At 44.9% G+C, this 13,449-nt stretch overlaps 1 protein-coding gene across 1 annotated transcript in view; it reads right to left on the bottom strand.

Moving 5' to 3' along the window:
* EGFR (epidermal growth factor receptor) overlaps positions 1-13,449 on the bottom strand; it is a 213,125-nt gene that overhangs the window by 35,057 nt on the left and 164,619 nt on the right. The window contains exons 13-18 of the mRNA XM_013005999.2: positions 12,419-12,509; positions 10,531-10,688; positions 8,540-8,578; positions 6,425-6,566; positions 5,287-5,409; positions 4,248-4,346 (exon numbers count right to left, since the gene is read on the bottom strand). Coding sequence (XP_012861453.2) covers positions 4,248-4,346; positions 5,287-5,409; positions 6,425-6,566; positions 8,540-8,578; positions 10,531-10,688; positions 12,419-12,509 — 652 coding nt within the window. The remainder of the gene's footprint in view (positions 1-4,247; positions 4,347-5,286; positions 5,410-6,424; positions 6,567-8,539; positions 8,579-10,530; positions 10,689-12,418; positions 12,510-13,449) is intronic.

Here is a 13,449-nt window from a genome sequence, read left to right on the forward strand (position 1 = left end):
TGGGAGGAAACGGGGAGGCAGTTAATGCATACACGAATGAAGAAAATGTTCTAACACGGACTGTGGTGATGATTAGACATCTCGATGAGACTGAACTACTGAATTGGATGTCATGTGAATTCTGTGCCAATAAAACTGTTAAAAAAAAACCGTGTCCTCAGGAGAGCCTTCCTAGGCTCTGTCTGCATGGAAGCCTCAAGCAGTATCAGACGTCAGTGGGAACCTTCTGGGAAGGCCCCTTCATGGCCTATATCTGGCCCGCAGAGTGAGGTGCGGGCCAACCAGCGTGAGGACATGTCCCCAAGAGGAGGGATGAACAGACTAGAGATGTAATATGTGCGTATGCACACACAGAATCGCACGCCTTCATCTTGGAAAAGAGTGGATGTGGGATAAACTAGAGATGGCAAGTGCGAGTGGCCGTATGCCATTTGCCCGAGGAGGAAGCTGAGGCCCAGCCACGTGAATGATGCATCTGCGAGGCCATGCCATGCCATTTCTCTGTCAGAAATGGGGCCACCTCCCAGGCTGGTGCCTGGCTCCTCCCCGCTGCCCGCCCACAGCATGCCTGCTCTCCGGCTCGGTGTGTCCCCACACGCAGACCATGGGGAACGCAGACATGTGATGTGTGAAGGGCTCTGGTTACCGGGTGACGAGAAAACTTCAAGCTTTATGACCCACATGCCCAGCACATACATAAATTTGTTTTGGCTTCGCTTTCCGTTTTGCCTTCCCTATATTTAAACTGGAAAGTCTATGGAAAAATTAATAGGCTACGGGATTGCCAGAAAAACACAAATCACTTCTCTTCCCCAAGTCTGGGAAGCCGGACAACCATAACACCAAAGACCTCCTCCGCCTGGTCCTGTTTTCTCAAGATCTGGTTGAGATTTGGATACATATTGTGTTCATTTTCGAGGGGAGAAGAATCTGCAATCCTGAGCAGTTGGAGCAAGCCCATCTGTAGTAGAACAGCCAGGAGCTGACCTGAAACAGGCGGGTGGGGAAGGGGGGACACCAAGGAGCAGAGCATGGGGTGTGGGTGTCAGCCACACAGAGCAGGGTGCCTTGCCAGCTCCTCATTAAAATCTCATAGACCCAACAGAAGTGGGTCATCGCTTCCTCCCCACCGCCCAGGGCACAAAGGGAAGGCTGTTTAGTTGTGTGGCCCTTTCGGTGTGCCCAGAAATTCAAGTGAGCTTTGTTGTTGGCTGTTTATCTTGGAAATCTTCAAGGTACACAGTGACCCACACCAAGTATGTTTGGAATTCCACAACAATCTTCTGAATTACCCGACCCGGCCAGGCGGGGCCCACTGGCAGGCAGAGCTCGTATTCCGAAATGGGTGGCTGTGCCCCGAGTCACGTGGCAGGAGTGTCACTGAAGTGCTGGTGACCTGGAATGTCCATTGTTTGGTCTTGGCTGCTGAAGTGGCATTTGTTCCTTCCTCTGGCTCGAAACCCCTATTTCATGACTTGGGGAGAAGGGGTCCATTAGTTGGCAAACTTTTCAAAAAGAGGCTTATTTTTAACTTTCAGGATGAAGAGTAGGTGTCTGGCCAGATTAAAGAAAAACTGTGTGTCTCTGTGTGTGTGTGTGTGCACTGTTAACGGCTGTTGTCAGGATCCACTCATAATGGCCCCTGTGATAGAGTGGACCCCACGTGCTTCCTAGGGCTCCCTAGGCAGTTCTCTTCCTGGGAGCAGATATTCATGTGTTCCACATGCAGAGCTGGTGGGCGGGATGGAACTGCCAACGCAGCAGCAGGGTGCTTATCCACTGTGCAAACAGGGACTGAGCCACGAACACAGGCATGGCAGGTTCCGTGGTAGCGTTTTCACCTTCCATGCAGGAGGCCTGGGTTTAATTCCCAGATAATGAAACGCACGCGTAGCCCCCCGTTGTCTGTCAATGGAGGCTTTTGTGTGGCTATGATGCTAAACCCATTTCAATGGGGTTTCCGAATTATGACAACTGAAAAAATAAGTTTGGTGACCTACTTCTGAAAACCAGCCTATACAAACCCCAAGGAGCACAGCAGTCTTGATTTTGGTCACTCACAGGGAAGGCGCAGTAGTATTCAGCGTTCCATGCGATTCTTCAGCAGCCAGGACAAAACAATAGACAGTCTGGGTCACCAGCATTGTGCATGGGACTGCCAAGCCTTGGGGAGACTTCATAGAAGCTAACAACAGCAAGTGCCCGGGAGAAGGAGATTAAGCTTGGTCAAGGGGAGGGGCAGGGAAAAGAGGAAGACCTTCGACAAGATGGACTGACACAGCAGCTGCGTGCATGGGCTCAAAGGGAAGAAAATTGGGAGGATGGCCCAGGAATGCTTGGTGTTGGGTTCTCTTGTGCCTAGGGCCACAATGAGTCCGGACCAACTCAGTGACACTTCAACAACAACAACAACAACGGCAAGCCACTGATAGCAATGTGAACCAGGGGCTATAATCAGATTACTGGTACACTCTTCAAGCAAGAGACTTGCTAGTGGAGTGGGCGACGGCTGAGAACATACTGGCAGAGTGAAAGAGCTTTTTAACCCGTGTTTGAGCAGGCCAAGGACACACCAAGAGTCGGAGGGCCAGAGAACGGTGAAAAGACTGTCTTGATCAACGATGATTAAGCTTGAATTAGAACCTCTTACTTCCCTAGTAAAGCCCTGTGATGATGACTTGTGAGTTTTATGCAGCCAATACAACACCTTTTAGCACTCAGTAGAAAAATAGAGAGCGTTACGGCACAGAGAGTTGTGTCAGAATTGCTAACAAGGTTGGCTGGTGGGGACAGGTCTGATGTCCACCTCACAGGAATTGGTCTTGGGCTGTTACTCTTAATCTTCCTTCTTCCTTTGTGAATTCAGAGGAGGCCCAATGCTGCCCCCATGCCACATCGTGATACCCACCTGACAGAGAGTAAGCCATTATCTTTCTTTTAGCTCCATCCTCATCCTGCAACTACCTCCCCCAACCCTCTCAATCAACAGACCCTAAGGGGCCCTTTTCAGTACAAATGATTCTACTCGCAAACTGTTGGTATTCTCTGAGAATGTCACCGGTCCCTTTACTCTCCATTATGAATACTGTCAACTTGCATTGCAACATAATTTTGTTGCATTTACTCAAACATCTTGAATAGATAAAATGTGAAATGATACAAGAAATTCTGCACAAAGATTTTCTTTTGAGAAGTCCAAGTAAGGGAGCTAGAGGTTGTAAATGAAATAACATAAACCACGTTTACTTCTGGTGGTGCTATTAACAGGAGGAGATGTTAGGCTAATAGGACTTGACATGACTTTATAAACCAGTAAAACAAGAGATAATTTTGCTTGATAAGTATATCATTGGTGCGTGAAATTTTCTAATGCATTGTACTAATACATTATCTTTCAATTTGAAATACACCAAAGTGTCTTTACGAAGACTTTATCCATGATAATAGAGAGCATGGATGACTGCCCAGGGAAAATTAATTAAATTGAAAAGTGTAGAGGGTTTTGTCACTGGGAATTTCATCGCGTCTGAACATATTAAATTAAGACCCATGCCTGAATTGCTTACTATATTTTCATTCTATAGGTTAGATATGAGACCATGAGACAAAAACCAGACTCTCTGCTGTTGAGTTGACTGCACATATCTGAGAGAAAACTTTGCCCCTACTTATCTTAGACACCTCTGCAAAGTGTAACTCAAAAAGTCTAGGGTGTTTAGGAATAAGATGATGGTAAGAGAACTTGGTAAAACAAAATGAACATAAGTTTGGTGTCTGAAATAATGGTGGGCTTGAATTTGACACCGACCATGTACAGCTGAGCACATCTCTCTATGGTGCCGTCTCTCCATCTAATAGATGTTCAGTCTATCTCATAGGCTCATTATTAGCATGCCCTCCAATAAAGTATGTAAAGCTGCCCAGTCCAGACTTAGGTAACTAGAGGATGCCTGCAATTGTTGAGTGTCCATCCATTTGGGAATATAATGGAATGAAAGAGGGTAATCTTTTCTATAAGAGTAGAACTTAAAGACATTACATCACTTGTAACAAAACCAGAAACCAAACCGGTTATTACCAATTATAGCTACAAGGAAAAGAGACACAAAAAGTGAACATGTAGAACATGCCGATAAAAGAAATCTAAAACAGAACAAAATGCTGCCCATCTTTCTGAACTGTCTTCTGTCGCCCAGGTATTAAAGAGATTGCAGGTATTAAAGAGATTGAAGAAAACAGAAACTCACATCAAGAATTTCCTTGTTGGCTTTGGGAGACGTCGCCTCTCTTAATTCCTTGATAGCTACAGGAATTTTAACTTTCTCTCCTTCTGGGATCCAGAGTCCCTGTGTGAAAAAGAAAGGACAACATTGGGTGGCAGTCTTCAGAGCGTGTGGTAGGCTGGCTTGTGAGCTGAATGGACTTGATTAGCAACACGGTTCTAAAGGAAGAGGGATGTTGTGGCCACAATTCTGCACACCAACATTGAAGGCCTCGGACTCAGGACTTCTCTGCAGCTTGATCGCTTTCAACTCTGAGAATCAGAGTACGCATGTCACTTAGATAAATCCCCCAAGCTTATGCCAACGTTAAAATTAGTATGGATTATTTGGTCCAGAATACTAAGATGCTAGATCAGATTTTAGAATTCATAAGTTCTCAAACTTATTTGACCTAATGCCCCCATTTCAGAAAAAAACAAAAGAAAGAAAGAAAAAAAATCACTCAACTCCCTACTGGCAATGAAAACCATTTGTACGATAGACCATTACCCAGAACAAAGTGTAGGCATCTGCTTTTGAAGGCCCTCTGGATTGTTCCAGTGCCCCACTGTAGGCTATACTCTTCAGATGAAATCAAACTTTATGCAAAGAGAAACTAAGGATGGGGGTGGAATGAAGAGAAATTTTTGATGTGAGAGAGCATTAGTATGTTGATACTATAACCAGTGGCTCTAAAACCAGGCCTCCATCAGTCTGTTACCTTCATGAGGCTGGGTCACATATCCTTCTGAAAGGTAAATTCGATGATTACAAAAATGTAAACATTTTTTTCTATTGTGTATGTGTTCCATGAGACTATGTTATTTGTCACTTCGGTTATAAAAGACTTCTTCTCAAAACTGTGGATTTTGAACTTTGGATTTCCCAAGCACCCAGTAACAGAAAATGCAGACACGATACAGCAGACCTGGGGTGTGTCCAGGTTCGCCCTCATGCCAGGTGAGGGGCGTGGAGGGCCTGTGCACCCACGGCTTCCAGATGGGCCGTCGCCCAGGGACCCTACCTTATACACGGTGCCGAATGCTCCAGAGCCCAGCACTTTGGTCTTCTTGAATTCAGTTTCCTTTAAGATCCTCAGAAGAGCTTGGTTGGGCGCTTCTCCACTGGGGGTCAGAGGCTCCACAAGCTGTGGACGGGGATGAGAAAATCTGTGATGGTTTTTAGGAGCTGGCAGAGTACGGGGTATCAGATAAGTTCAGAACAACAATACACACACACAGAGCCATAGAACCCAAAGCAGGTGGCCATGCTTTAGAATAAGAAGTGTACCATGCTCACTCAAGGGAAAGCAGATCCCCTCTCTGAAGCATTTTAGAAAGCTTACGCGGGAAACACGCAGACACTGGACACAGGCATTTTTAAACAAATGCCATTTCTGTGTCACTTTCCAAGCCATATAGCTGGACTGAAGATTTTGGTGAGGAGCATTTTAATGATGGCTATCTGGGTGGCTCGTGGGGCCTTGTAACACAAAAGCACCGGTGTGTTTACGAGTCTCTGTGGTTCTCTCCTCCCAGGGACTATTGCTTCAAATGCAGCGCCGGATGCCAAGAAGTTGGCAAAAGGCCGGTTTGAGTGAATATTGAATCATAGTGCCAAGGATAAAACCACTCACAAATAGCTCAAAAAAGGAACAGCCATTTGTGCGGCCCATGGCCATTTCCACACACGTAAGATCTTTTATGACTTCAAGCACGGTGCCTTCCCAAGAACATAACACATACAGACCCATGCCCTCCTCCTATGGTTATGTGCACACACATGAGAGGGCTTCAAATCGTTCCTGGACACAGGGAACTAAACACTAATGGGATGTCCCCACAGACTTTTAGAACCCCTCCTCATAGATGCCATATTTTAAACAGTTTTGTCTCTAAATAACTGATCACCATTGTATATAGTCTACCCTAGAAACATTGTCATCTCATTGGATAGGTGTGCCCAAAGGCATGGAATCACTTATGACCGGCCATTCAGAGATTCTTTTTGATTTTTCATCACAATGAATCCTGCATAATAAGATAACTGCATGTAGAAAAGAGAAGCGTTAAAATCAGCGATCGTTCATGGTCCCTATGCTGGAGTACTAAGGGTTGCAAAAGGTTGTAGGCAGGGGACCCATGGCCTTGGGGGCGACTTGCCTCTCTTTCCTGCAGCAGTCGGCGCAGCGTGCGCTTCCGGATGATGCGGCGCCTGCGCAGGAAGAGGCCAATACCGAGGGCAATCACCACCAGTAAGAGGAGGCCACCCACAATTCCAGTGGCGATGGATGGGATCTTGCGCCTGGGAGGAGGTGGGGAGAGAAGGGAGGGTAAGGTTTATGGACTACCTTCATAGCATTGGCTTTTTACACCTTTCCTGCACATTTTGAAACATTTAGAATTATCTCAGAAAGTGTGACCCTGTACCGGTTCTGAAGTGAGAAGAGAAAGACAGGGACAGAGGGTTCTCAAAAGGGGGAGACGCATTCTTGCTTCCTGCTCCTAGTATTATAGAAAATGGAGGTAGCATCTAGACCGCTCCATGTGACGGTAACCATTAAAAAGAAACTCTTAAGAAAATACTTGATTCAAAAAATAACCCCCCTAAGACTTTTATATGAACTTGTGTTTTGTGCATCCCCAGAGCATGTTCACCGGAACAGCACTCCGTACATGTGAGGTATTTGGGGTGCACAAGGCAAGCTGGGGGAGGTGACCCTTTCCATTCTGCTGGGTTCTTGGCTTGCAAGATGGAACTCCGAGCTACTCCAGCACTTTATGAATGAGCTCGGAAGGGCATGAAAGGGATAGGGCTTAGACAGAAAAGGCATCGTCATCGCAGATGTGTGATGTGAAAGCACTTAACGCACCCCTTCTCCAGGGCGGCCAGATCTAACAGCAGAAAAAGCAAAACCTCAAAACACGAGTTTTCTAATTCACTGGAAAGGGGGCATCTGCATGAATGGATTCTCCACTTGGAATATTTTCCAGACCTACCATTCTCAACGATCTATCACACCTGGGCTGTTGGCTGGAAAATGAATTAATATTTTCAGGTTGAGATGTTAATGATTATCAGAGATTCATTAGCAACATCATTTGCACATAAAAAATGTGCCAACAGCCTCACAGATTTCCCTTAAGTGGGCCAAGTGTACTTAATTAAAATGGTAGTTTGCAACACTTTCTTCTTATGGAGTGCAAAAGTCATCAGATGGATTAGACTAAGTCCCTAATGAATGCGGCTTGAGTTAATGTGTCTTACTATTTGGAAGGGAACCCTGGAGCACATAAGGAGTAAGAAGAGAGTAGGTGTTCATTGAGAAAGAGGGCAAAGGTGAGGCTAGGGACCTACGTGAAAGAGTAGGGAAGTGGGGAAAACAAACCAGAGAAAGAAAGTATAACAAAGAATGGCTCTGGCCAGCTTTCAAGGTTGACATGTGAACCAAACCCTCGTTCCTAAGCTACTCAGTGCACTGCGAAGATGGTGTTTTCGAAGAGGCAGCGACCGACGAAGAAAGGAGGAACGTATCTCTTGAGAACCTGTCTGATTTCCTTTAGTTTATTTAACTGGGGGTCCTTAAATCATGGCCCATCCTGGAGCAGATGAGTGGACTTAGTTGACGTGGGCTGTTGAGGGAAGGGATTTCACGGGCAGTACTAGAAATGGCAGAGATGCCTATAAGTCTGAGAGTCTTAGAGGACGTCAGCAATGACACCCGAGTGTCTTGTGTGCCATTGTCCTGATTCCCTGCTGGACATGGTGAATTGATGGTACTGCTCTGGCCTCCTGAGTAGTAACAGGCCGTTCTGCTTTCCCAATTCAGCCCTTCAAAAAGTGACCCGTCCATTAATGATCACAATGGAAATGCGGAAGGAAGCGCAGGGCCTTGCTGGGGGTAGCAAGTCACGAGAGGAGAGTACCCCTAGCCTGGGTTTTTGTTTAACGGAACAGAGTCTGATAAAACCTAGGTTTTTGACAGAACCAATTGGGATAGTGGGAATAAAAGGTAAGTTAGAAGAAGAGAAAGATGCTGCAAAACGTTTATACTCATTCAGACAACCTCTGTACCTTCTGTCTGATAAGAAGTGGCTGCGCACTGAGCACTGGCTCCTATGAAGCAGGACCCTCCCCCTCCTGCCCTCCCGCCCACCACAAACACCCCCGCCCCAATGTTGGCCAGGAGGAGGAAATGGTCTCAGAGGAGGACTAAGAACTCAGCAGGGCTAGAGCCTGAGCATTTCTGACCGTGTCCGTGAGGTTGTAACACGTACTCATTTGTTGGACAGCCTTCGAGACCTGGCCCAGCACAGCTGCGGGAGTGAAACAGAAAAAATACACATTTTACTCATTCCACTTCATCAGATTTTTCCCTTGGAGGTTTATAAAATAAAATCATAAAGTAATATATGCTAAATTACTCTCAAATCATTAAAATCACAAAGTATCATTAAATCCACAATGTATCTCAGTGGTGGCGTGGTGATTATTTATCTATTATGCATTTATTCCTTTGTTCATATACCCAGCAATTCTTTTTGCATGTCGACTCTGTGCATTAAACAAAGTAGACAGCTTCTGACCTGCATTATTGAAAATTTTAATATAATACTTTTGATACAGGCATCGTTGACTCACAGCCGACTCTGCAATGTCAATAAGAATGGGGGAATAGAAGCCAAGACTAGAAACAGTTATTGGGATCATTGTAGAATTACTGCAGGTTTAGGACCAAGCTTGGACTTTAAGGAATCATGTAACAGTGAGGGAATGAAGCAGAGGCTAGTCAGAAGGATACTGATGATAAGGTTATAGTGGTTACACACTGGGCTGCTAACTGCAAGGTCAGCAGTTCGAATCCACCTATGAATCAGAGGAGGAACTGGAGTATAAGGACTAATTGCCTACAGGCACCACAGCTTCTTCCACCGTAAGACCAGAAGAACCAAATGGTGTCTGGCTTCCACTATTTATCAGGATGCTCTCATAAGAAACACAGTAGTTTAACACTGATTAAACAAGGAGAAGCTATGGAACAGAAATGCAAATTCTTAAATAATCTGGACGTACTAGATAGACCTGCTGACACTGAAGGATTTCCCTAGACTACGGCCCTCGGTTGCTTTTCAAACCTTCAGTTGAAATTATCTCCTCAAGCCACCTTTAAATGAAGGAACTATTTATCCCAGAAGATTACAGTTTGTCACCCGGGAGTATGGTATTAAAAACAAAAGCAAAAAAGATACGTACAACTAGAGGGTCAATGGCTATTTTCAAATACAGATGAGAAGGCTAGGAGGCAGGGAGATTATATAAATATTTATAACACTGTTGATCCATGTGAAGAATCACGGAGCCTTTCTATTGGCCCATTAGCTGAGATCCAGGAAGGGGGAACAACGCAAGTCACACACCGGTCCATCCAAACTCTAGATGACCTGCTTCCGGGCTTAAACTCTTCCATGAGTGTACTCAAATGGCCTTTCCTTCTAGGAACATGAAGAGTTATCACTGTAGTCCTACGGCTATACTTAATTCTAGTCTTAAACCAAATTACATATTATATTTGTCCAAGACCACAAAGCTAGAAAGAGTTGGATCCAGATAAAGAAAGAGTAACAGTTACAAAGAAGGCTGAAGACACTGAGAGGAGATGCAGGACACATGAAAGATTACGTATGTCAACTCAACTTCTCTTCTATTGCTGGCAATAGCGCAGTTTGACTGCCAAATTTTTCATTCCAATAAATAACGTGGATACATTTAGAGCTCTTGTGATAACTCTATTCAACCTTGTTTTAATTCACTTAGTGACAACTTAGCGATCAATTAGCTAAATGTCTTTAAGTCAAAGAATAGGAAACGCTAGTTTTATTAACTGCTAAACAACAACAACAAATTCCCTTGGAAATACGAGTCTTCTGAAGAGAAAGGTAAACGCCTCTGAAAAGAGGCCCGGGTGGTAGCTGGCAGCACCTAAGCTCTCAGTCCAATGTGAGCTGCTTCTTCCTTATTGGACTATGTCTGATAGGACAAACGTTATGCGGGACACCGAAACATTCCTACCTGCACTGTTATCTACCCAGGATCATGTCACTGCTGCTGCCACATACCGATGTCACAGCAGGGAAGGGAAAAGGCTCAAATACAAGCCTGTGCCATTTGTTGCAGGGAAATCTGAGACATTTTCAATCTATGAATTTGCAAGAATGGAAACCACTTGTTACTTTGCATTCTCTTTTCTCAGGGCTAGCTCTGTACTCACCCGAAAGTGCAGTTTGTGTGGCACAGGTGACACACGTGATTGGCATCTGCATACTTCCAGACCAACGTATTGTTTTCTCCCAGGATTCCTGCTGGGCAGGTCTTGACACAATGGGGCCCATCGATGTAGTGGGCACACTTTATGCAGTTGTCAGGCCCCTGTGTCAACACAGACACGCATTTAGGAGTGTTCCTATCTCTTTCAAAGTGGGAGTTACTTTTTTTTAACCCAAAACACGCTAACTAGGAAAACAAAGTACAAGCAATACAGAATTTCCCAAAGGAGAAATCAAATCTGTGATGCTTGCTCTTGTCTAATATGAGTACTGTTAAGAGTTTAGTAAAGAAATGTCTCCTGACTTCAAATGTATGTAATATGTAAAAATAGAAAAAAAAAAAGGAAATGAAATTTTGCTTCATGCATCATGAATACCATTCCTTCTTAACACAATAGGGACTAAGCTTCGTGTCTATTTATGTGTTTACTGGCCAGACGCGCTCTGTCGCAGGTCGTCTCTGAAGATAAAGGAGCTGTGGAGGGAAGGCAGGCTGTTCAGGCACATTCTGTGTTTCTCTAATGGCAAGACAGTGGCCAGTGTGAGTACAGGGTGGGTGCATTCTTAATGGTGTCCTCTGATACATTTGGCTCCGTTTGTAAGACTTGGACTGTTTTTGTAACACTTACAGAAGGGAAAGCACTGGGTCCTCTCAGGGTGTGCCCCCCCCTTCACAAAGGCACTGAAATCAAATATTCAAGGAAGGAATTTTCAGTTGTCTACATTCTCTAATGTCTCCATTTGGTCCACTCAAAGGCTGAGCATACCCAGAGCCAGAACAGCGGAGACTCAGACCACAGCTCTGGTTAATGCCAAGGGTGAACATTTAAAGGAACAAATCAGCGTTCTACTTTGTAACCAGCCATGTTGGTGCTCTATACCTCACACCATGGACTCTACATCTCTGTCTCATTCTGAGAGACTTCTGATAACATTCAATTAGTAGGATTCGAGATAACTGCTGAAGCTCAAATCCTGTCAAAGCTCTTATAGATATTGAGTTAACAGCATTATGACTTTGGGATGAGAGTCTGAATTTCACATTCTGAAAAGGCAATTATTGATCATGTGAAACTATGAATCAAGAGTTCTTTCAAAATTCTTCTACTATTTTATACTAATGTTACACAAAAAGTTGATAATGGTTTATCAAGAAGATGAAGCAATAGACAGACGTCTGCAACAGAGCAAGTGCTACGACTTGTAGCTTGTGTGTTGCTATGGTGCTGCACGGGTTTCAGCAGAGCTGCCAGAGCAAGATGGACTAGGAAGAAAGGCCTTGTGATCTCTTTCTGAAAATTAACCAATGAAAACCACATGGGCCACAATGGTCTGATCCCGCTGTGCATGGATGGGGTCACTGTGAGGCAGGGGTCAACAGGACGGCCGCTAACAACGTGACTTCTAGAGATAAAATCCGAAGAAGTCAACATTTACTGTGGCCTTTCATGTTTGTGGTGACTAGATACTCACTACCATCGAGTCGATTCTGACACATAACAATCGGTTAGGTTTCCTAGGTTGTCAGTCCTTATGGGAGCAGACAGCCTCATCTTTCTCTCGTGGGGTGGTTGGTGGGTTTGAACCATTGATCCTGTGGCTGGCAATCCAACTATAGCCCAATAGCACCACGTGGTCTCTGTATGGTGAAAATGTCGCCTGGGGGCTATGTGATGGGCAACACAGTTACTTGCTCATGGCTGCAGAATTACACCGTATCTGCTCTAAGAAGTGGTGTCCTTGGGTGGCTTTAGGTCGCTGTCATGGTTCTCTTGCTAGGAAAGCGGTTCCCTGGGAAGCGTGAGTGAAGGCAATCATAAATGGGCTCCTTACGCGTCCCGTGCAGGTTATGTTCATGAGCTGCGGCAGACATTCAGGATGGCACTCGATGCACTCAGACTTCTCCACAAACTCCCTTGGCTCTCTGAGAGAAGGAAGAAGAGGAGGAAGAAGAAGAAAAAGGTGAACACCGTTCTGTGAAGGCCCGCTTCAGTCCTCTGAGTGGCCATGATATTCTCCAACCAGCTGCTTGGATTTCAGGCGACGCAAATTCAGAGATTCAAAATAACTTTAGGTTAAGGTCAAACAGTTGGGACTCAAATAGTGAAACATTGCTGGCAATAGACTGTAATACAACGAACTGATTCATTCCTTGAATCCAAACCTTCGACCTTCAAATGAACCAAGACCGAACTAAGAGCTGCGGGACAAAGCATGGGAGAAGACGGGTGAGGGTTCCTGGGGAAAAGAGTACCTATGGAACCCAGGTGTGAACACATTTTCCTTGTAACATTTTCAATTCTTCAAGGATCAGTGTGAAGCAAGAAGTGGATACTTGATTGAAAAGGAAATGGTGGTGACAGCTATCAGGAAGAGAGAAAGCTGTCTGGTAATTAACAGCAGATCTTCATTCCACCCAGTGATCAGGGAGTGTTCACACTGAAAGCTGGCCCCAAGTCCTCCGTCAGACAAACAGAATGAATTCAACCAAATATCATACGCTGATTGGATACTGTGCCAGAGAATGGGGGCCTGTCTTGAAAAACTAGCAGGCATCCTCTACACTAATGGGAGAGATTCCAGGGGGCCACCTAAGTGGCTGTTTTAATTGCTTTGTCTTTGTAAAGCAATATGAGTACTTAAACTGAAGTTCTTTGTAGTGGTCAGGTTTCACCAAGATTTCTTACTAGAAGTTCAAACAGTTATGCACACCCCCGCCACCCCCTGACTTATTGGGTTAGTGAACATATTAGCTAGAGCAGGAGTGGCGGCCCACGGGCTGCATGTGGTCCCTAAGGTAATTTTTGGTGGCCCACGATGCTCTGAAATAAAATGAAAATAGAAAAAAATTGTTATGAAGAAAA

The sequence above is a fragment of the Echinops telfairi genome, unplaced genomic scaffold (genome assembly GCF_000313985.2).
Source record: "Echinops telfairi isolate 266 unplaced genomic scaffold, ASM31398v2 ScPeMD7_7;HRSCAF=31, whole genome shotgun sequence".
NCBI classification, from domain to species: Eukaryota; Metazoa; Chordata; class Mammalia; order Afrosoricida; family Tenrecidae; genus Echinops; species Echinops telfairi.